Here is a 23,915-nt window from a genome sequence, read left to right as displayed (position 1 = left end):
ACTCTTGTCCCATTCCTCTGTCATGGATTCCTTCAGAAGCATTTTTCCCTGGTGATGCCTGATTTCAGTTGTAATTACATTCATCAGTGGTGACTAGTGGTTTATGTCAGACACCTCATAAGACTAGGGATCTTGTCTGTTTATGCTCCCCCTCTCATCCCGTGCCTAGCCAGTATCTGGTACAAAGTCAGCACTCAGTACATAGTTGTTGAATGAGTATTTGCTCCAAATTCCAGAGGTATCAGCACTTACTATGATTGTGAATATTACCATTGTATTTGTAGCCCATGCTGTTTGACAGCCGAGTCTTCCCTCTGTTGGAAGCATGGGACCTGGATTTTGTAGAAATGCGTGAGTCCGGACTGGTGGAGACACTCAAAAGCCCCATTTATAACTTCTTTTCTTCTCCGGTAACTCCGCTTCACCTCCACCCTCCCCAAAATAAAACCCAGGGTTTGAATTTAACGGTGGGGTTCTGTGTGTGTCTAGCTGGAAGGTGGCTGGAGAACAAGGCGAAAGGGCCAGGGCCCCTGCCCGCCACCTCCCAAGTGTATGACAAACACTGGCTCAAGAACTACCCTGTGTCCGGGCCTCCCCGCAGTAAACAAAGAGAGCATCAGAATTATCGCCCTGACCGAGGTGGGATGATCCGGAGCGCTGGGCAGTCTGACTCCGGATTAGGGGGAGAGGTTTAGGGGAAGGGGTGTGACACAGTCTCTCAGGTTAAAGTTGGTGGCGTGTGAGTGGCAGCCTTTCTTGCGCCCTCGGGGTGTGTCCGCACGGGCTCGCTCATCAGGTTGTGTCCGTGTGTGTGTGTGTGCGCGCGCGTGTGAGACGGGGCTCGGGAGGACCCCGCTCAGCCCCGGAGGCGCCTCTGACCGCGCTCGCCCTGGGGCCGGAGGGCAGCTGGCCGGGGCGCAGCGTGCAGGTGCGGAGAGCGGGCGGCAGTCTGGCCCCGCGGCGGCGCGCGGCTGCGGGCGCGGGCGAGCGGGGGCCGCGGGCTGCGAGGCGCGGCTGCGGGCGGCAGGAGGCAGCGTCGGCCCGGGCGGCGGCGCGAGCGAGCGAGCGAGCGCGCGGTGATGTCAGTGGCGGCCCGGCGGGCAGCAGCCGGTACTTCCTGTAGAAAGGCGGGCGGGCTCGGCTGCGAGCCCCACTAGCCAGTGTCAGCCCTCGGCGGGAGGAGGCGGCGGCGGAGGAGGAGCAGGGGGAGGGCTGTCAAATTCGGGAGCCAGATTTGTTTCCCTTCCCCTGGCAATCCCTTCCGCTTCCCCGGCTCCCGGCGTGACATCTGCGCACCGGGGACCTGTATGTGTGTGCGCGCCGAGGAGCGGAAGAATGGCAGTGCTCAAACTCACCGACCAGGTAGGGGGCGGCGGCGCCGGCGGGGCATGGGGGCGCGGCGCGGAGCGCGCCCGCGCGCTGTTTACTGGCGGCGCAGGGGAGGAGTGTGTGCGGCCGGCGCTGCCCCGAACGCCGGCGGCGGCTCTCCTCCCCTGCGCCGTCCCCGCCCTGGGCCGTCGGAACTGCGCGCTCGGCTCGGCGCCCGGGGCTGCGGCACGGGCCGGGGTGCTGGTGCGCGGTGTGCGCGGGTGGGTGTCGTCCGCGGGCCCGGCCGGGCAGGGGGAGGGGAGGCGCGGGGGCTCCTCTGGCTCCTACCGTGCTGCGCAGCCCGTGCCGGCGCAGGGGAGGCTGGTCCGCGCCGCCGGGAGGAGGACGGCCGATGGAGAGGGAGAGAGGATCGTATTCTGGGACTCTTCTCCAAGCCAAGCCGGAGCCCGGCCCAGAGCGCGGCTCTCGAGCAGTCGGGCTGTCTTTATCCGTTTGACATGACATCCTGACTTCCTCTTTAGTAGCTCGAGGCTGTGTGTGCTTGGTGCGCGATGGGGACCCTTGGAGGCGGCTCTCTCGGCTCTGGCCGGTCTCTCCCGGGAGGAGGTGAAGTCCGGCCGGGAACTCCATTCACAGGCTGTGGGCTACCCTCTGCCTGTGTCCATCAGCTTTGTTGGTTTCCTTGCTGAGACACCACACAGAGCAGCTCTGGAGTCCTTGTTCGGAGAGGTGGGGTTATTTGCTGAATCGGCTGACAGTCCTTACTGCAGGTCCGTGGAATGGAAACACCCCACCTTTTCGGACTCCGCTGCTCTGAGGATATGACACTCACAGGCGCCCAACCAAGTTGCACGACAAACTCTTTGCAGCTCTTTCCACGAAAAAAGGAAACAGCTTTCTTTTTTTCCTCCTGCCATTTACTCGTGGATAGTGAAATGAACGTTGTTTGGGGGTCCTATTAGGCGGAGAGGCAGTCTTCACTCTGACACACGCGGTCAAACATGCCAGTCCTTGGTATTAAACATCTGCTTCTCCAGTGGGTTGCATCTGGTGCCTCGCTGTCCCCGGTTAATGTCCAGCCAGAACATCGTACGATGTAAATGCAATCAATCACCACAATGATTTGCTCTCCTTTTTGAAACAGATTCCAAGTTTTGGTTTGTTTTCCCTAAGTATGTACAGGCTTTTGTCTTTTTTTTTTTCTTTTTGTGGGGTAGGGATCACCAAATTAAAATTCATTTTGTTAAATTTAGCAGGAGGAGCAGCTGGTAATTGCAATGAATCAACGTGTTCCCATTGGTTCCACAGCGTTTAAAAGTGTTTGTAAGTTGATATTAGGATTCCCTCCACCTTTTGGTCACATACTTCGACAACTGTCAGACATTTGCTTGTTTTAAATCTTGCAGTGTTAGTCTGCCTTGGTCTTGTCATCTCTGCTGGTGCAAGTTAATTCCTAAATCTTCAAAGTACAAAGCGTGCTTCTCATACGCGTTATTGTTATCGTCACCTACACAAAAGAATTTCACATAGAATCTTAAAGTTGTGAGGGATGCTAAAGATGATCTTAGCCCAAACCCTTCATTTTTTAAATGAAGAATCTGAGATCTGGGGAAGTAAAGTAGGTCTTCCTCAAGGACCACAGCTGTTGGCTTGTAGAGTGGAGACAAGCTCTTGCCTGCTGCCTTCCAGGCTCTTGTGCTTTCTGCTAGAGGTTGTAAAACACCCCCGTCTTCTCATTGGATGTGTTAAAGAGCTACAAGTAGGCAGCCTCTCCTAAATGAAGATCAACACTAGTGAAAATTGTATTATTTAGTCTTAGAAAGGAAGTTATTCTTCAGGACTTACCAGAGTAGGGCTTTCAAAGCCATTTATTTACCTTTAAAAATGTTTCTGAATACATCCCCTCTCCCCCCCCCAACAAACTAGTCTCACTATGGAAGAAAAAAGAGTCACATAACCTTCATTTGGTTCCATCTCCTTATGCCTAAAGGGAATCTAAGGAGTTTTAAGATTCAAGAGCAGCTGAAAATTGCCAGCTTATCTTGAGGCAAAGCCAGAGGAGGCGGAGTGAGGAGGTGGTCTGGGCGGGGTGGGGTGGAGTGGTGAGCAACCACGGTTTCTGTGGGGCTTCGGGTCCAGGAAGTGTGTGTTCTTTCTTGCCTTATATAGTCCTACCTTTCAGCTGGAAGCTAAATTCTTAGAAGCTGGTTGTTAACCTCACTAGGGGCTTAAAAACTCTTTGCTAAACCCCTAACTCAAGAATTTTGCTCCATCACTGTGCGTGGGGAGCCGGCTTCTTGGAATCCCTGCCTTAGAGATTGCAGGGTACCCAGGTCTCCATTCAGCTATTTGTAAAGCAATCACTTCTTAATTCCTCCCTCATCTGGTTAACCTCCTATTTGTGAGGTGACTCTTGATTTTTGCCATGGCTCTTGGATTTTTAGCTTGAGAACACATTCTTGCTGTTGATCACCTGAATCACAAGTCATCTTGGTGCCCGAAGGAAGGAGGGGAAGAAGATGACATTTCCTGTCCTGCTGAAGCTGGGCGCAGGAGCTCGTTGGGTTGATGGCGGTCGCTACGTAATAGGCCAGCCTTCACTGACGTCTCCATCGTGCATGAGGAGGAAAACACCTTTTCTGAACTCTGTTTTGGGAGAGTAAAGGGAGAAGAGAGAGGGGGAAGGGAGAGGCAAGTGTGGTTTTCAGTTTTTTTTTTTTTTAATACTATGAGAAGGAACTGGGAGCTATTTCTACAAACAAACAAACTTGGCATTTAGCACTTCTGCATTTGTAACTGTGTCTCTTCTGTTTTCCTCTTCATACAACACACATCATTTTTCTTGCAGCATTAGGGAGACCAACCATCCTGGTTTGCCCAGGACGGAGGGGTTTCCCAGGAGGTGGGACTTGCAGTGCTAACATTGGGAAAATTTTAGGCAAACCAGAACGAGTTGGTCACCCTGTGCAGCACAGAACACACTCACTCGTGTAATTAACATGATAGTGTAATTATTTCCTCACAGATGGCCATTAGGAGGTTTATTTATATCTTCGGTAAAGTGAGGTAATTTTAAGTTTGTGAAAGAAAATCCTATTACATACACATGTAATGCATTTTGGCTCAAGATGGCTGTGAAACTCTTGGCAATTTGATTTGAGATTGAACTTTTGGGGGCTGTGCGTTATGTCGTATAGTTAAGGCACTAGAGTGATTTTAAGTGTGTGGTCGTAGCTTCAGCCGGGGCCCCCAAAGAAGTTTCTCAAAGTTATGAAGTGAGAATGGTAAATTCTGCTGGACCTCTGAAGTGTTCACTGTTCTTATCTGAATTTGCTGGTGACAGCAGATGCCCCTGCTGTCTCCAGGGCTGCCTGTGGACAAACTATGTCAGCAGGTGGCCCTTTTTGGAGCTTCCTGCCTGGAGGCCTTCTGGTTTGGTGTCCCCTTGCCAAGTCCTAGCTCACACTTGAGTCACCCATTTCCCTGCCAAAGGCAGTGGCTGGCAGCTGTGGCAGTGGCAAGAAACTAGAAATCCTGTAACTTTGAAAGAGGATTTCTAGCCATGGTGTGGGGCCTTGGGATGCGCTGCGTCTTTTATTGGGCTGCCCTGTCTTCCGTCGCTCCCTCCAGCACTGGGCTCACAGCAAACACTACGCTCCAGTCCCACCTTCCGAGGAGGAGGGAAAAGAAAGGCTTTATTCTTTGGACCCTTCTGTAGGTGATTGGGGGTCCAGTCACATGGTTTGGGGAGTGCCCTTGAGGGCTGGCGTTTCACCAGAGAGACCTACTAATGGTTTATGGTTATTGTCATCTGTATGCTGGGCCTTCGCCATGAACATCTGTCTTAATCCTCATAGCCACTCCAGGAGGTAGGTGGTGGGAGTGTGATTCCTATTTTACAGATGAGAAGACAGGAGTAGAGAGGCTAATTGACTTGTTCAAGGTCACACACCCAGTAAGTGTTTGGGACGGGTGTCCTGCCCTGACAGTCTGATTGCACAGGTGGGGCTCCAGCTGCAAGGCTGTACTTTTAATAGTTGAAAGGGCAGTGCGGTCAGAGAACTCAGGGGTGCCTGCTCTTACTTACCAGACAGCCGTTGGGTGAGCCACACTCCTCTCATCCTTGGGGCCAGCCCCAGTTCTGTCAGAGTCAGGAGCTGCTCTGAGGCTCTGCTCCTGCCAGACTTGTGCCTGGCTTATCCTGTCAGCCTCTTACCTCCTCACCCTGGTGAAGGACGTGTGGGTTGGTAGCTTGGTGATTTTTTTCTTGGTCATTAACAAATAAACTATGATCGTTGTAGAAAAATCAGAAAGCTAGATAAGCAAAAACAAACACAGTTAAAACCATCTGAAGTCTCTATTCTCAGAGAGAACTACCCTTGACATCTTGATATAGTTCCTTCCAGTCTTCTGTCTAGGTAACCAGGTAAAATTTTTTTTTTTTGATTTTTTATTTTTTAATTGATGTTTTAATGGTTTCTAACATTGTGAAATTTTGGGTTGTACATTTTTGTTTGTCCATCACCATATATATGACTCGCTTCACCCCTTGTGCCCACCCCCACCCCCCTCCCCACACCCCCACTGCCCCTGGTAACCACAGTCCAGTTTTCTCTGTCCATGTGTTGGTTTATATTCCACATATGAGTGAGATCATACAGTGTTTGTCTTTCTCTTTCTGGCTTATTTCACTTAACATAATACGCTCCAGGCCCATCCATGTTGTTGCAAATGGGACGATTTTGTCTTTTTTTATGGCTGAGTAGTATTAACCAGGTAAAATTTTTAAACTTTCTGCATGATAATATCAGTATTTTTCTCTTGAGCACAAAGCTGATATCTATGCTGTCTAGACCAATGACTTTTCCAGATAAACTGAATTTATACTTCTCTTAAATAAACAGTTGGCTGCTCTGGTGTAAATGCAGCAGTGGCATACAAGGTCTAACCCTGGATTGAAACTTTTTTTTTTTTTTTAAGATTTCAACTTTTACTTCCTCTTTTCCTCTAAACAGAGAGTAAATATAAACTCAAAAAGGCACAATTGTTTGTGCCAGAAACAAGACTGAAACATTCTTTAAAAAGATTTTTTTTTAAAGATTTTATTTATTTATTTTTTCCCCCCAAAGCCCCAATAGATAGTTGTATGTCATAGCTGCACATCCTTCTAGTTGCTGTATGTGGGACGCGGCCTTAGCATGGCGGGAGAAGCGGTGCACGCCCGGATCCGAACTGGGGCTGCCAGCAGCGGAGTGCGCGCACTTAACCGCTAAGCCACGGGGCCGTCCCCTAAAAAGATTTCTATTTCAGCAATATAATATGAATTTTTATAGGCTCAAGTATAACATGAAATAATTTAAAAATAGACAGGAGCTACAGAGATCTGATAATCCCGTGGTTTTCAAACTTGCATAAGCTATGGCTCTCCTTGTTTTCCCCAAAGAAAATTCCATATTGAAGCTCAATATATAAGAGATTGGTGGGAGTAGAGGTCGCTAAGGCCCTTTCAAAGATTATTTGGGTTTAGTGTTACTTGAAAGCCCCTTTATATGAGGAAACTACTGGTGACTGGTTCAGTGGTTTTTTTCTGACACATCATATACTCAAAAAACAAACAAATAAACATTTATAAATGTTTGTGGGTGATTAGGAGTTACATAGAATTTGGATGCCCATATCATTTTGATCTAAACTGGGACAATTGTGAGAAAGGTAGGGGGTACTATTAAATATTAAGCTGGGGAAACAGATGTGACGCAGGACTGTCCCAGGTCAACCTGGATATATGGTCACACTACGAGGACTCTGTTTGCTCACCTCAGGCTTGACAGTAGCAGTGAACTAGTTTGACTAGTAGACTAGTCACTGTCTTTCGCATCAGGTTTACACTGGAGCAGTATTGCAAAGATTGTTTTATGACTGTATGCCAGTCCAGAGTGGGAAAATGGCCTCCATCTCACACATCGGTGCTGACCAGTTGGTTGGGGAGTTGCAGGAGCAATATGTCAGAAACATTCTGGCTCTTGCAGCCGAGGATGGGGGAAAATGTGATGACTGATTATCGATGTTTGCTGTGGGTGTGAGAGAGGTGGCCTATGTTGTGTGGTAGCCAAGCCTTGGTAAGTTAAATTAACCTCTGTGGCCCTCAGGTTCTTCTCTGTCAAATGACAAGGTTCCACTGGATGTCTTTCCTGTGCCTTGGCTCCACCCTCTCCCTCTGTGACTCAGCCCTCTATTGGAGGGCACGCTCTTTACAAGGTTTGTGCTGTAATCTTCCTCACAGATGTGGCGGTGCAGGGGGTATTTGCAAGTGAGCTCTAATTTCGTTCTGCAGGTGACAAAGTCAGACAGTTAACTTCAGGCTCCAGGAGAGGGTTTTAACCAATGTCAGCCATTTAGGAACTGATTCCTGCCCTGCTCCCCCCTCATTTATAGATAATCTTGGATTATATCAACGATTATTGGATATTTTTAAGATTCTTCATTTTATAGATTACTGATGTTATACATTATTCCTTTACTCCCCTTTTACCAATTCGTGTGTGCCTTCTGCCTGCCGTCAGGTCAGGAGCAAGTATTTTCTCTGAACAATGTTTATGCTTCTAAAAGAGTATGTAGCCCAAGAGGTTGAATGAATGATTCATGACTCTAGTTTTTATTACAATATTCTTAATTTTTAAGGATCCTTTCAGTTGTCTGCCCTTTTGAAAGCTGAAAATTTCTCTAGTACTCTATTAATTGGGCCAAGCAAATAAAAAGTCTGTAGTCCATCTTTGGGCCGTTTCAGTCTTTACTAAGCCAATGTTTGCTCGTATTTCATGGTGTCATGTGTCTATAATCCCCTCAATCCGAGCCTCATGAGTCATAGCATCCCAGAGTAACTTTCTAAAGTATCGTTAATACCAGGAGACCGTTTTGCCCCAAGGGAGCCTCCAGAGTTCCTAGTAAAATTAGAGAGATTTGTGGAAACATCTGAGGCCTGGACATGCAACATTTAATCACAGTGCTAACCTGCCTCTGAAGGTTTCAATGTTAAATTGCTTTTGTTGTGCTTTAGTTCCTTTTTAAAATAACACTAGATTGGCAATCCGAAGACCTGGACTCTACTCATGGTTCTTTTTCTAATAGTTGTATGGCTTTGGGCAAGTCCTGGTCTTAGTTTCTTTGTCTGTAAAATGGCAGTGGGTGGGTGGAGAATCCTCTAAATTCCTTCAAGCTCTAATGTTCTAAGAGAGCACCCCAGGTATCTCTGTGTCACCCTCTTCTTAACTTCTGGAATCTGGTTTCAAAAGTCTCTGCCTTCCATGAACTTCTGAGTTTCCCCCCAGTGTGGGAGTGGTAGCTTTAGAGTTGACCAGGTCTGAGAAACACACACTGAGTCCTGCCTAAGGGTCAGGGGTCTGTTCCCCAAGAATGTTGTCTTCTGGGATCTCCAGGAGCTTGGTTTTGGGGACACAGAATCCCTGGGGCTGTTCTCAGTGTGGCCCTTGGGTAATCCTCTTGAGCCTCTTGCAGGGCAAGGGGAGCAAACCTTGCAGCCCCGTGTTTGTCTGTTGTGAGCCGTGGGGAGCTGGGCCTGCCTCGGCCTTCCTCAGAGGTGCTGCTACAGCAAACGGCCTGGGTTCTCCCAGGAATAAGCCTGTTTTAATGAACTGTACAATAACAGCTGGGTCTAACAGGTCTGTTTCCCAACCGTTGGCCCCAGAGATTGAGTGTGATTGACACAGTGACCACAAACTTTCTCAAGAAGGGAATTCCTATATGCAATCAACAGCCTCTGTATGTGTAGATATGCTCTGTCTGTGGAGGAAACTTGTTATGCTATTGGAGACTGGCAAGATGAAGGGAAAGATAGGAAGTGAGCACAGAAATGTCAAGACAGAAAGCCAGGCAGAAATGGGACAGCTGGGACAAATCTACCAACCATTAACCATTTAACCAATTAACCGTTGTTAATTATGGTTAGACAATGGCCTCCAAAGTGGGGAGGATGCCTCTACCCCAGGGGTGAGCAAGACGGCTTGTTGAGTTTGGGAAAGGAAATATTAGAATTCATATTTCTTTTAAATAAGTTTCTTATTTTTGTGTATTTTAAATATATATTGTATACCAGAATATATATAAAATCCTCTTAGCTCTACTTTTCACTTTTTGTCACCTGGGCAAACCACTTGGATTATCGCAGCAGGCTTCTGACTGGTCTTCCTTGTCCAACCTTGGCCCCTACACGCTACTCTCAACATAGCTCTCAGAGGGATGGAACTCAGATCATGTTGCTTCTCTACTCAAAACCCTCTCATCGCACACAGAGTAAAAGCTGACGTCAAAGAGTGGCCCACCAGGCACCCTCCACGCAGCCCCTCCACTCACCTGTCCGGCCGTGTCTCCTCCTGTCTCTCCTGGCTCCTTGGCTCTGGCCTGCTGGCTTCCTCACTGTTCGGTGAACACCCCAGATGCACTCCTGCCTCAGGCCCCTTGCTGTTCCTGTTGCCCATGAAGCTGTTCCCCAGATATCCGCAGGGCCCACCCTCACCTCTCTCAGATCTTTGCTCAGATGTTACCTGCTCAGGGAGTCCTTTTCTGACCACTCTGTTTAAAATCCCCGCTCCACATCTCCTGTCCCCCTTTAAAAATTCTTCCTCCGTAGTGCATATCCCTTATACCATATATTTTATTTTTAAAAATAAAAAATTATGTGTAGGAGAGATGCAAATAGCAGGGCAAAGTTGTTTTCTCTTGGTTAGCTTGGTTCATTCACTGTTATATCTTCAGTACTTAGAACAATGTCAGGCACATGGCAAATGCTCAATAAATATTGGTTAAGTGAATGATATGTATGTGTGTGTGTATGTATATGTGTCCATGTTCAAATATTTTTACTCATAAGGTGCTCAAACAAAAAAATTGGAAACACTTCTGTATACAGAGCTTCCGTCTGTACACTGGAATATTGGATTTCCCTTCAAACAAAATTCAGAGAAATTTTTCTGCCCCATCAAAAGATAAAAGGTTACCTATTGTCTTCTTTTCTGGTTTCATTTCTCCTCTTTTTAAGTTGGGCTTTTGGTGGTGGGGATGGGTCACCCTGTAATTAGTTCTGGGCCAGTCCCGTTTCTTTACAGGGGAAGGATCGGGCTGACACTAGGGAGGGGAGATGTCTACCCTAAATGTTATGGAAGGGACGCTCACACCCATGGCAAAGTGGAGCTCCTGTGTAGTCAACAATGAAGGAGGGTGTAATGACCTCCATGTCCATGGCAATGACTCTGCTGGAGTTCTCTGCTCCCTCTCTTTCCACAAAGGATAAGAACAGGTACAATAAAATAGTTAGAAACCAGACAGAATTGGGAATGAGGAGACAAGACAATACTCATGCTTTCTGTGATTTAATCCTAACAACATCTCTAAGAGAGAGTGGCTATTATCAGTCCATTTTGCAGATGAGGAAAATGAGAACTGAGAGATTAAGTAATCTATTCAGGGTCCCATGACTCTGGAATTCATGTATGGGCAAGCTTGACTCTAGGGTGCACATTCTTAGCTGTGGTCCTTCTGGCCTCCTAGGATAGGCATAGAATCACAAGAGGCCCTTTTCCTCATGGAGCTTATGGTCTTGTTAGAGATGATATTGAATGCCTTGTGCATGGAAGGTCCTCATCAAATCTTTATTGAATACACTTGGCGTATGAAACAGCTCTCAAACCAGGTATAGTGCAGGTTTAGACTACATTTTGGGGTACATGTAGGACTACAGGAGTCCAGAGATGGGCAGAGTTATTAAGAAAGGCTTCAGGGAGCTGGAAGGAGTCCAGCTGATCTTTGAGGAAGGGAATGATTTAGGCAACAGATGGGAGTGGAAGGCATCCCAGGTGAGTGACATGCCATGTACCTGTCAGGTAACCTGAGGGTTGTGAATTTATTGAAGCATGGTGTTTGTGTTCGGAAGGCAGAAGAGGAAAGGAAAGAAATATTCCACAAGCAAGCTTGGTAGGAGAGGTATTTATATATTAACAAATCTTTCTCACTTGAGTTCTTCTGATAAGTACTACATGTCCTCCCCTGGAGACATAAATTAATGAGTTTGTACTGGACAAAACTCATTGTTTCCGTTTGTTGCATAGGCATGATATTTTTAAAATTTATTTGTACTCCACCCCAAAATGAATCAAAGCAGAAAGTAAGGTGTTACCTTATGGGTCCTTCTGTCTCCGTGATACCCCCTACTTGAATAGAATGTTGCATAAGTTACTTGCCATGACAACATTTTGTGGACAAACGTGTGTCCCGGAGCAGCGTGGACTTCACTGACAGAGGCTGGATGGTCTTCATGGTGCAGGACGTTGATGGAGTAATGTAGTAGGTCTGGAGATGGCCTGTTTTTAACCTTACAAAATTTTTTAAAATAAAAAGTTACTTTAAAAAATCCAGACTGTGGAGAATCTACAGGAAAAAATAATCCCATTTCTTAAAAAAAAATCAACTATAAGACAAAACAGATGGAGGGGAAATAGATTAAATGAGAATTAAGACTAATTGGATTCTGATTCAAACAGACTTAAATAAAACACGTCTATGAGACAATTGGGAAATTTCAATACTCACTGGATATTTGATGATTTAAAGTATGAATATGATATTGTGGTTATGTTTAAAAAGAGAGTCCTTATTTTACAAAACCTTAGCCTTTGCCCAGGGTAACTAAATATTTTAGTGACTTACTCTTTTTGGAAGCTATTTCTCTTTCTTTTTACTTCTTCCTGCTCCCTTTTGCCGCTCCGCTCTGTCTTGAAATATCTTCAGTAGAGTTGTTAGAATCCTTTTTGATTGTCAGAAAAGCATGTGATTCTGCTAGTGTTGTTGCCTAGGGAAATTTGCTTCTTAGTTAGTTGTGAGGTTCACCCACATGTTGACTTAGTTCAAGTGGCCCTCATAACTCAAGGCAGATATTTGAGCATCTGCCTTAAAATCACATCTTGTGTGCCTTTAGGAAGATCTAGATTTGGCTGTCCTTGTAAATATTTCAGTGTAAGGTATTTCCGGGAGAGTTTAGATATTAGAGTTGCCCCAAATCACGTTTTTACGTTAACTTTTTAACGATGTTTCTATGTAAATGGGTAGATTTTGAAGACAGCAGGCAGTTCCACCGTCTCAGCTTCAATGAGCTTGCTGCCCCGTCTCTCTTACCTAAGTGGGAAGTGGGTGTTGGGTGTTGCCCTCAAGGATTTCGGGTTGCTTTGGGCATGCTTCCTACAAGTGTGAAAATCCTTCCATATCGTTTTTTTTTTTGTAAGGAGATCAGCCCTGTGCTAACATCTGCCAATCCTCCTACTTTTTTGCTGAGGAAGACTGGCCCTGGGCTAACATCCGTGCCCATCTTCCTCTACTTTTATATGGGATGCCGCCACAGCATGGCCTGACAAGCAGCGCGCCAGTGCGTGCCCAGGATCCGAACCGGTGAACCCCAGGCCACCGCAGCAGAACGCGTGCACTTAACCACTTGTGCCACTAGCCGGGCCCCCCATATCCTTCTTAATGGAGTCCAGATTTAAGAATAAGCTTGAGAAATGGCCAACTGCCATTGAGTAAACGCTATTGCCAAGAGTAATTTAGAAGACAAGTGATTGGGTTTTAGATACTTTGGGGCCTCAGTGTAGCTATGTCTGGAGGCCCATGAGGCGGGTGTAACATTTAGTTGCTAATTCTCCTTTACTTAGCAGCCAACAAAAAACAATCTTCTTTTGAGGAGCTCTGCTCTTTAGCAAACAGCCGTATATCAAGGTTCCAGAGTATTTTATTACTGTGTTTATAATGTGTTAAAATATTGTGGCATCTCACTGAACAATTTCTAAATATATTACATGGGAGTGGCATAGTTAAGAGGATACTGAAGTTGCTGTCTGGAGATCTGGGCTGTAGGCACCTCTCTGCTCCTAACTAGCTGTGTCCATCTTCCTGTGACACAACTTTCCTCAATTGTAAAATGGGTATAATGATACTTGCTTTAAGGGGAAGTTGTGACAATCAAGGAGGAAAAGCCTTTGTACAGCCAGTGGCCCATGGTAGGCACCCAATAAATCGTCCTGGAATCTCTCGGTGGTTCCTCCTTTGTCATATTAAAGAGACTAATTCTCTAGGGTCAATTTCAGCTCTATGAGAATATGATTTTAATTATTTTTTGTTTTAAATTTATGCCTATTTATCTGATCTTCTTTCTCTCTAACTTAAGCAACATTGGTCGAAACTGTTTCTGTTTGATCTATTTTTGTGTGAAATCTCCATACTTAGGTTTGAATTGTAGCATTTTGGTTCCTACAGCTTTAGGAGGGGCATTTTTCTTTCATTTCGGTTTTATCAATTGACTTAGTTTATTTGACTGAAGAATCTTAAATTTAAATAAATCTAGGAGGATAGATGTGTATTGAAAAAATTCTGAGGAGTTTGCAGTCACTCTGGGTTTAAGTTGTCAAAAAGAACTGAAAATTACTTATAAGAATGCCACTTCCTCTTCACAGAAGTATAAAACCCTGTCTTTTTGAGGAAGTGTGTAAGAACAAAATAGTTGATAGAGCAATGTTCATAAGAAATCATCGTGGCAGAATTTCCGAAAAGCATTGGTGTAAAATTTCAAAGCTTGAATGTATATATAACAGGATAGAAAACCATAAATCTCTCAGAAAAAGCGTGATTAAAAAAAGACTTTGTAAAAAGTCACTTTAATTTGGAGTCTTCCTTTTTCCCTCTTAAAACTACAGAATGCTGTTTAAAGAGGAGGTAAATTAAACGTCATTGGCTACATTTGTGTATTTTAATTTTAAAATATATTTTAGTTTGAGGATACATCCAGTAAAGGTATAGGGCAAAAACAAAGGGGCACATGAAAACGGAAATGAGAATCGGTACCAAAAAAAAAAAAAAAGAAAAAAAAAAGAAAACCAGAATAAAGAAAGAAAAATAGGAGAATAGGAGGAGAGAAACATATTTTAGAAAAAAGAGGGAAGGAACTAGGAATGGGAGGGATATTGACCGTGTTACTTTCTGAGGTAAATGTCAGAGATGCTCTTGAACTTGAAGCCGAATTGGTCATCCCTGCTATACTCTGCTCTTTAAAATAATTTTTTTTTTCTTGAGGAAGATTTGTCCTGAGCTAACATCTGTGCCAGTCTTCCTTTACTTTTTATATGTGGATTGCTGCCACAGCGTGGCTGACGAGTGGTGTAGGTCCACACCCGGGATCCAAACCTGCGAACCTGGGACGCTGAAGCGGAGTGCGCCGAACTTAACCGCTACACCACGGGGCCGGCCCTAGTGATTTTGAACACTGATCACTGCTCTTCAGCCACAATGACACTTACTTCTTGGAGTTTTAGGATTGGAATAACCAAAGTGGAGGTTGTAACTTAAGCTGCAAAAGAAATGACCAGAGCTGTGTACCCGGAAGGCTGGAAAGCATCAGGCTGATGGTTATCCGGCTCATACTGCAGGTCCTTGATGCTGATGCAGAACTTTCAGAATCAGGGTAGTGACTGCGGATAATATGTTATTTCACACTGTGGGAAGGCAGGTGTTGGAGGCTCCTGTGACTAGTACCCCATTTCCTGTGACGTCTCTGGTTTTAAGCACCTGCTGCCTGTCCCTGTGAGTTGAACTCAAGGAGGCCGTTTCTGTATCACTGCTCGACCTTTTCAGCTTGCCTTTCCTGAGGTCTAGCTCTCACCCCTTTCTGCCATGAATTGGCCGTGAGACCCTGACTCTGACGCCTCTCTGGGCCTCAGTTTCCTCTGAGGGACGAGGACACTGGCTTGCAGCTTCTCCAGCCTGCTATGGCTTTAACCCAGAGGTTGGAGACCACTGTCCACAGGACAAAGCCTGTTTTTATATGGCCTGTGAACTAAGAATAGTTTTTATGTTTTTAAATGGTTGAAAAAGATCAGAAGAATAATATTTTGAGAGACATGAAAATTATATGAAATTCAAATTTCAGTGTCCATAAATAAAATTGTATCAGAAGGCAGCCTTCCTCATTTGTTTGTATATTGTCTGTGGCTGCTTTCGGGCCACCAGAGTGGAGTTGAGTAGTTGCGACAGAGCCTATATTGCCGGCAAAACTGAAAATATTTACTGTGTGGCCCTTTACAGGAAAAGTTTGCCAAACCCTGCATTAACCCGAGCCCAGGCTGGGACCATATTCTTCAGAAATTGAGTGCTACACTCTTAGAGCCTTAATATTACCTAAGCTGCACTTTGATCTAGATTTGATTAGCTCGAGATGGGCATTCTTGCTTTTATTATTTTCTCCAGGAGAAAGTAGAAGCTTAGTTAGCTTTCTTGGTATGCTTTTAATTAAAAAAAAAATCCTCTTTAAAACAATAGTTTGTTTGTACTCAGACCTTTTTTTTCTCCCTCTAGGAATCACTGTAGAGAAGGAAGCCATATGTTTATATTTTAAATCATTTGCCTTTTAAACTGGATTTTTAAACTCCAGATGTGGACTCAGAAACAGTTAAAATGAAACAGTACTTTTGATTCTCTCCAAGAGCCAAGATCGGGGAGGAGACCTTTACCTCTTATATTTGAAAGCAAAACAGAAATCTTAATATTTTCTGTTTCCCATTGTGTGCTAAAGATACTATTTTTAGTTTCTTTGAGTAGAGATTCTAGATTAATCTGGGGATGGAAATGGCTTTAATTTTATGGCGAGCCAATTTAAACAATTAAATATATTTTAAAGATACACTTAACTATTACAAGTGGAAGTTATAAAATTAAAAAATCTCAATAGTCTCTGCTTATCTAATGTTTCTCATTATTCTAGAAAGTTCTTTCTGAAGCTAAGTCCGGTAATTTGTGTGAGTTATGAGTTTGGGTGAGTGAGTGTGTGTGTGTGTATGTGTGTGTGTGGTTTCCAGTGTTCATGTCATTATAATTATAAAGAGAATCAGCCTCCCACTCTTATGCTTCCAGAGTCATTTGAGTTAATCTCAAACTTCTTCTAGGCCTGGAGTTCCTTTTGATCTTGGAAGAAGATGGGCACCTTGAACTGGTTAGTGAGGGGCAGAAAGAAGGTCAATCAACACATGCCATCTTTCATTTAAAAGTTAGCTTCGTTTTTCTCTTCTGATCCTCCAGAGAAAAAGAAGCACAACTGAAGATACTTGTTGATAAAGAAGATTTGTAAAGAAATTCATGTACTGTATAACTTTAGAAAACATTGACAATGACTCAGTACCTAAGCTCTCTGAAGACTTCCAACATTTTCTGAACAACATCATAAATTATCTGGGGAGACAGGAGGCGAAGACGAGAATCTCCATTTTTCAGAGGGATACACTGAGGCCAGTGATTGTTATTTGGCTTGCTGACTCTTAGTGGGGGCAGAGCTCTTGTTTTTCCTGGCTCAGTCTGAGGTGCATTTCATTTGCCTGTCCTGTTCTTAAACAGCACTTGTAAAATCACGTGTCGTTTCTACAGTTATATTTAGGATACAGCCTGAAACACTGTATAAACACCCTGTGATAGATTACTGAAGTTGGCCGCCTGGGTAGTTATTGTGTGGTTTTAGTATCATATCATCTGCATTATCCAGATTAGAATGTATCACCCACTTCTATGTTGGTCTAGAAGAGGGAGCCCATTGTGTGCAGAGCGCAAAGGATATTGCCCCATAGCTCCCCTTTGGGTGAAGAACTTTGTCTTATACAAAAGGCCGTGGAACTTCATTCTTGTTTGAAAACACTTGTCACTGGTAAGAGTGCTGAAATACTAAGGCTTTTCCACACCCTAACCCCTAAAATAACTCTATAATGTGCTTTGTTTTCTTTTTTAGAATTTCGTGAGAAGTATCTGGAATTGCCATGTGAAGGGAATGTTTGTCACAGAACTGCTTAATCTTTAGACGTGTCTAAATACAGACGTATTTAATGAGCACTTTCATTTTCCTTCTTACATGGAAGGGGGCGAGTTTCTTCGCTGAGCCTCTCACTTCTGGTTTTAATCCATTTTTAGCCCCTTGATTACCATGTGGCTTGCGGAGGTTGGAGCTAAGCCACTTATTTGCTCTTCCCTTCTGGGGGGAAGTGTTTGCACCCCCACGTTCTAGTATGCAGGGCTCTGGGTAACCTGATGGTGGGTTAGCAGTAACTGTTGAATGAACAAGTGATCGGGTGCCAGTTGCTGCTGCTGCACTTCTGCTTCCCGGTTCCTTCCATTGACTGGCTTTCCTCCTCCTGGAGTCTTGATCATGAAGACAGGAAGGACAGCATGTGATTTCTTGTTCTATAAATCGCCCTAATAAAAGGATTGATGGTGGAAAATATTGCCAAGATTTTTGGTGGATTTTTTTCTTGGTACCTTGTTAAATATGTGTTATCAAGAATTGTGTGGCTGATAGCTCAGTGTATCATGACGTGAACAGATCAGAAACAGCCCTCCCTCTGCCCCCACCCCCAGTCAAGGAAACAGTACAGGAGGAAATGTTTGGTTATCGTTTTTTTGTATTTGCAAGATTTTAGACAGACCTTAACTGGGACAGTTCTTTAAAGACTTGCACAGGAAGTCACCGTTACTGTGGGTTCTTGGTGTAAAGTAGCTACCTCAGTCTAGCCCAACGGAGGCAGAATTTGATTCCGACCACTGATCCTGGGTGGACTGAAGGGAGTGCCAAGCCAGGCCGTCTAACATGCTCACCAGCAGTTTTGCAACATTTTTACCCCCAGCTTCCACCTCTAACAGGTTTTTACAAATTATGTATCCCCTTGCATATTTTTTAGATTGACATCTAAAGTTTTTCATCATCAAGTTAGGAAGATACAAAGGATATAATTCGTGGCATAATGTAAATAAATATTGACTTTTTAAAAAAATTTTATTTATTTGTTTATTTTCCCCCCAAAGCGCCAGTAGATAGTTGTGTGTCATAGTTGCACATCCTTCTAGTTGCTGTATGTGGGATGTGGCCTCAGCATGGCCAGAGAAGCGGTGCGTTGGTGTGCGCCCGGGATCCGAACCCGGGCCGCCAGCAGCGGAGCACGCGCACTTAACCGCTAAGCCACGGTCCGGCCCAATATTGACTTTTAAAGTGAAAAAGTTGTATCACTGTTTAAAATGTGTTGAATGGAATTTAAACACTGTTGTGATTTGATGTGCCTCATCATCACGTAATAGTCGAAAATTTTACATTGTTTCTTTTTCTCCCTGAACTCATACTTTCATTCCACTTCCTTATGCAGAGTTTTATCCAAATATAAGCCATTAAAAAAACCTGATTATCCTATGATACTTTGCAATAAAAATATGATCCTAAGGTGCTAACAGTTAAATAAATTTCTGGATTGAGTTTATCTTTATAATAACTATTAACAAACAATTTATCAAAAGTTTGATAAATTATTAATTTATGAAATATATTATAAAATTTGATAAATTATTAATAAAACCTGTAAAGTAAAACATTCTTATTTGAAATGCATTTCTTAATCTCTTGATGAGGCTTTCTTTCTTGATTTAAATTAGTTCATGTATTTATGGAGAACATAACATTGCTGAAATGATACAGAGTTGTTAATTAAAGGAAGTTCTCCTGACCTGCAGTATTTTGAATGTGCCCTTTCTTGGCACCAGGACATTTTCATACCTTGGGGGTAATCCCCTTGGTCAGAATCAGAATGGGTGACAGGTAGGTCTACCCTTGTCAAGGGGGAGAAAGACGTGAAGAGGGGAGCGTGAAAAGAGCAGCAGTGGGACCCCTCAACCGCAGGCAGATGCCTTTCAGCAACGTGTGCATATGGAAGTTGAGCATCTAGAATGTGATTCCCCAAGACGACCTGGGCCTGCAAACCTCTCACAAGCTTCCCATATACGAGGGGAACAAGGTCCCCAGAGTGAAGCCCACGGCTCTAGAGAGGCAACCCTGGAAGAGCTGATGTCATCACGGGGAGCGGCCGTTCCCGTGCCCCTGGAGTCCCATCAGTTGGCCAAGTCTGGGTCACTGGGTCACCTCGAGTGTGCATGACAGATAAATTAGTCAACTCTCATAGGCAATACAGATCTCCTTTGAAAGCTTGTGCTTATAATTTTGAAAAACCAGCCTTATATGTGTTAAAACTTTAACTTTTGAAGGTAAGATAGAGGGATATGTAATAGGTCTTGACATATGTTCTCACTTAAAAAATATTTTAAATTCATTAACCCAAATAACATTTCTTTCGTGATCCCTGTGTTTCTGTAGGACAATTCTAGTAAGTAGGTACTTGATGAAAAGTTGGTTTTGTGTGTACGACTATTTGGGCAACTTCTCTCTCCCACATTTGAAACTTTATTTGATGCTCATGAAGACTTCCCTTCAGATATGTTGAGTCAAGTCTCTGCAGCCCTAGTTTTATTCCACTCTGAGCAACTGAGGGAATAATAACAGGATGTTACTAATGGTGTTTCTCATTAGATTTTAAAATTTAGTTAGAATTTGATGTATTTGAAGGCTAATTTCTTTCTTTCTTTTTTTTTCCCCTGAGGAAGATTCACCCTAAGCTAACATCCTTTGCCAATCTTCCTCTATTTTGTATACAGTGGGTTGCCGTCACAGCATGGCTGACGAGTGGTGTAGGTCTGTGCCTGGGATCCAAACCTGCAAACCTGGGCTGTTGAAGTGGAGCGTGCCAAACTTAACTACTACACCACTGGGCTGGCCCCAAAAGCTAATTTCTTTCTTTCTTTTGTTTTAAATTTTTTGTTTATTGCAGTAACATTGGTTTATAACATTGTATAAATTTCAGGTGTACATCATTATACTTCTATTTCTGCATAGATTACATCATGTTCACCACCCAAATACTAATTACAACCCATCACCACACACATGTGCCGAATTATCCCTTTTGCCCTCCTCCCTCCCCCCTTCCCCTCTGGTAACCACCAATCCAATCTCTGTCTCTATGTGTTTGTTTATTGTTGTTATTATCTACTACTTAATGGAGGAAATCATACGGTATTTGACCTTCTCCCTCTGACTTATTTCACTTTGCATAATACAATACCCTCAATGTCCATCCATGTTGTCACAAATGGCTGGATGCTAATTTCTTATAAAGACTCAGATCCTGCTTTTATAACTGATTTTTTGGCAAACCAGTTGCTTGAGGGAGTACCTCTGACAGCTACTTTGGCTTGTTTGTCAATTCCTGAATTAGCTAACAAGTACCCTGATTTCCCAAATTGAAAACAGATATTATATCTGGGTAGTTACTTCACAGACAATGAGGTGAAATATCTAGATACAAAATTCAAAATGATGTACAGTGGTGTGTGTGTGTGGAATGGATTTGTCTGGCTTTTCCGTGCAGTGTTTCCACAGCATCAGAAACAGTTCTTCAGAGAGAATGCTGCTGTCTGATGACTAGTGTTGCTGGTTCCTCTCGTGCTCGTCTCTAGACCAAACAGAAACACGCATCCTCTCTGCCAAGTATTCTGTGAAGTCACAAGGCAGGCCCTACAGCACAGCCGCTTTGTCTTACGGTTTTCCTTTTCTGGCTGCAGGAGATTTAACCTCTTCATCAACTATTTTTACCCATCTTTTTCAGTTGGAGGATATATACTATTATTTAGTACATCTAGTACTATAAATTCTTTTTTAAAAAAATAGATTTTATTTTTTAGAGCAGTTTTAGGTTTATAGCAAAATTGAGCAGAGAGCACAGAGTTTTCTTATACTCCCTGCCCCAGCACACGCACAACCTCCCCCACCGTCGACATCGGGAACCAGAGTGGGGCATTTGTTACAATCAGTGAACCTGCATTGACACATTATCATCCAAAGTCTGTAGTTTACATTAGGGTTCACTCTTGGTGTTGTACATTCTATGGGTTTTGACAAATATTTAATCATGTGTATTCACCATTATAGTATCATCCAGAATAGTTTCACTGCCCTAAAAATCCTCTGGGCTCCACCTGTTCATCCCTCCCTCCCTGCTAACCTCTGGCAACTACTGATCTTTTTATTGTCTCTATAGTTTTGCCTTTTCCAGAATGTCATACAGTTGGATAGATTCTTTTTAAAGGGATATAATAGGATAAGAGGATTTTGGAAGTGTAAGGGATCTTAGTTTCCATTCTGTGGCCTTTTCCTGCTTACCAAAGCTACATATTTTTCAACAGTTTGAATAGAAACCAACTTATTCAGTTTCACAAGCAAAAGAGTACTTTGCATTATGTAAAATCAAGTTAAATATTTCTGGGAGAAGTAAAGAGAAGCATTAAAAAGAAGTCAAGGTGGAGGAAGTAGAAAGACATTCTTTCTGTCCTTGGGACCTCAAAGAATTATTATTATTATTTTTTGGCTGAGGAAGATTTGCCCTGAGCTAACATCTGCTGCCAATCTTCCTCTTTTTGTATGTGAGCCACCACCACAGCATGGCCACTGACAGACGAATGGTGTAGGTCTGTGCCCAGGAACCAAACCCAGGCCGCCGAAGCGGAGCACATTGAACTTAACCACTAGGCCACTGGGGCTGGCCCTCAAAGAATTCTTAAGCCAACTTTGGTTTCCATTTTGATAGCATTTAGGGAGATCTTTGGATTAAATAAAAACAGATTGTTTTCGAATTGAGAGAACTAGTATTAAATAGAAATATGCTCAGTTTTATTGCAAGGTGGAATTGGAACCTGTTGAGGCAAAGGACGTTAGGAAAGGCTAACGTGTTTAATATGTCATGGAGAACTCTTGTAGAGCAGCAAATGACTGCATTGGGCAACTAGCTGCCCTGCCAAATGGAAGTGTTCTCTCCCTTGTGTTAAATTGGCCGGCTTGCCTCTTTGCTCTATAAACTGGGGTGGGAGCGCTATCGGACTCCCCCAGAGTTAGCTCTGGGGCTGAGGCATTTTGTGTGGGAGACGCAATGGTTGAATTACTTCCACTGGCGCTCAGTGATCAAACTGGCAGCCTTGATTGGTCAGAGGGTCCTCAGAGGTGACCACACTGAAATCTCTTCTTTTTTTCCGAGTCTGACACTATATCATTTTATTGATTTCTTTAAGCTCTGTACAGGTTCTGTGTCAACCAGAAATGCAGTTTTGTGTTTTCCTCCCTTTTTGTTTCTGTAGTCTGACCAGGGTTTATTTTGCAGGAACTTGTGATGGGGGGCATGCCTGAGACTAACAAACAGGCCAAGTCTTTAGGGCTGTGACACTAGGCTGTTAACAGCTTAAGAGGCTCTTGGTTATGGAAGTAAGTCATAAAGCCACAGAAGAATTTAGCTTTTTGAGAAAGTAAAAATCTACTTAACATGTTTATGAGAAAGGAGTGAGAGTCATTACCCCATTAGAGCAAAGCATTAAAGCTCCAACATCCAGCTAGAATATTTCACAAGTCGCTTTAGCCCGTGGCTTCCCGCACTTTGAACTTGTTTCCTCCAGTTGCTCCATCACACGCAGGCTGCTGTGTACAGATCACAACCCAGAAGAGGAACAGGTGAGAACTTGATGCCACAGGTAGCATTTTATGGCATCAGACATGCCCCATTGACTACCTCTTGGCCGCCGTGGTCCCAGCCACATTCCTGCAGCAGGAGGGTTTGTGGAACTCCTTGATGGAGGTTTTGCAATGTGACAGGCCTTGCGTAACTCAAACTCCCTAACTTTTCATCACTTCCTGCAGAATGTATTGTAGGTAGGCCGAGGGATTCGACTGGAGACTAGGGGGTGATACTCACACTTGCTCAGCGGGTAAAGCTCCTGGGTGGGCTTCAAGGTGCACATTGCTTGGAGTGACACAAAATTGGAATATCACTACTTCCATCATATAAAAAAGGCCCTGCTTAACTAGCAGAAAAAATATTTTTATTGTAAACAGTGCAAGTCTTCATATCTTAATATTTAGTAATTTAAAATTGTTTAAGGAATCATATTTCTAGAATTTTGTTTAAACACACACACACACAGTTTTTGACTAAATGTCTTAATTTCATGTTAGATCATGTGGTGGTAGGTGCTAAGGTTTTAGAGAAATTAATGGAAAAACTTACAAAAGAGTAAATGTCATATATATGATGATGATTATTATATAATTGTTAATTATATATAAATAATTATTATTTTTTCCTTCTAAGAATTGGGAAAAGTACTCCATTGTTTGATTTTCATGGTGAGGCAACTTGGATCTGGTCATAGAACATGGATATCGTGAGGGGTGATAGGAAACCTCTAGACCAAAATGCAGGGAAAACTTGGAAATCCTGGTAGGCTGCCACAGGCCCGAGGGGCCCTGTTTGTTCCCCGTGTGCAGTTCCTTGATGTTGTTTGCAAACAGATTTCACTAAAGTGAGCTCCATCTCTTAATGGCACTAGGTATAGATGTCTGCCCATCTTTCTAGGCACTTTGGGAGATGCTCTTATCCCAAATGAACATGCTACATGCTTGTTCATATGAGGTCTGATGCTTTATTTTCTCCAGAAAAAAATGTAGACATTTCAATATTGTAAATTCTTTTAAAACATTTTAATTTTAATTTCCCTGTAGCCCTGAATCCAGCAGAGACAATGTCCTTGACCTTTTTGGGAGATAGTTGTCCAGCTCTCTATTCATTTTCTCCTCTCGG

General features: G+C 43.7%; 1 protein-coding gene across 4 annotated transcripts in view; it reads left to right on the top strand.

Moving 5' to 3' along the window:
• The first annotated feature begins 1,157 nt into the window (after nt 1-1,157).
• The window catches only part of ANKRD44 (ankyrin repeat domain 44), a 294,265-nt gene continuing 271,507 nt past the window's right edge, over nt 1,158-23,915 (top strand). For all 4 annotated transcript variants that reach the window (XM_058549502.1, XM_058549500.1, XM_058549501.1 and 1 more), the window contains exon 1: nt 1,158-1,362. In XM_058549502.1, coding sequence (XP_058405485.1) covers nt 1,336-1,362 — 27 coding nt within the window. In that variant the 5' untranslated portion in view covers nt 1,158-1,335. The remainder of the gene's footprint in view (nt 1,363-23,915) is intronic.

Source organism: Diceros bicornis, chromosome 10 (assembly GCF_020826845.1).
Source record: "Diceros bicornis minor isolate mBicDic1 chromosome 10, mDicBic1.mat.cur, whole genome shotgun sequence".
NCBI lineage: Eukaryota > Metazoa > Chordata > Mammalia > Perissodactyla > Rhinocerotidae > Diceros > Diceros bicornis.
The sequence above is the reverse complement of the archived record's forward strand: the minus strand, read 5'-3'. Positions and strand labels throughout refer to the sequence as shown.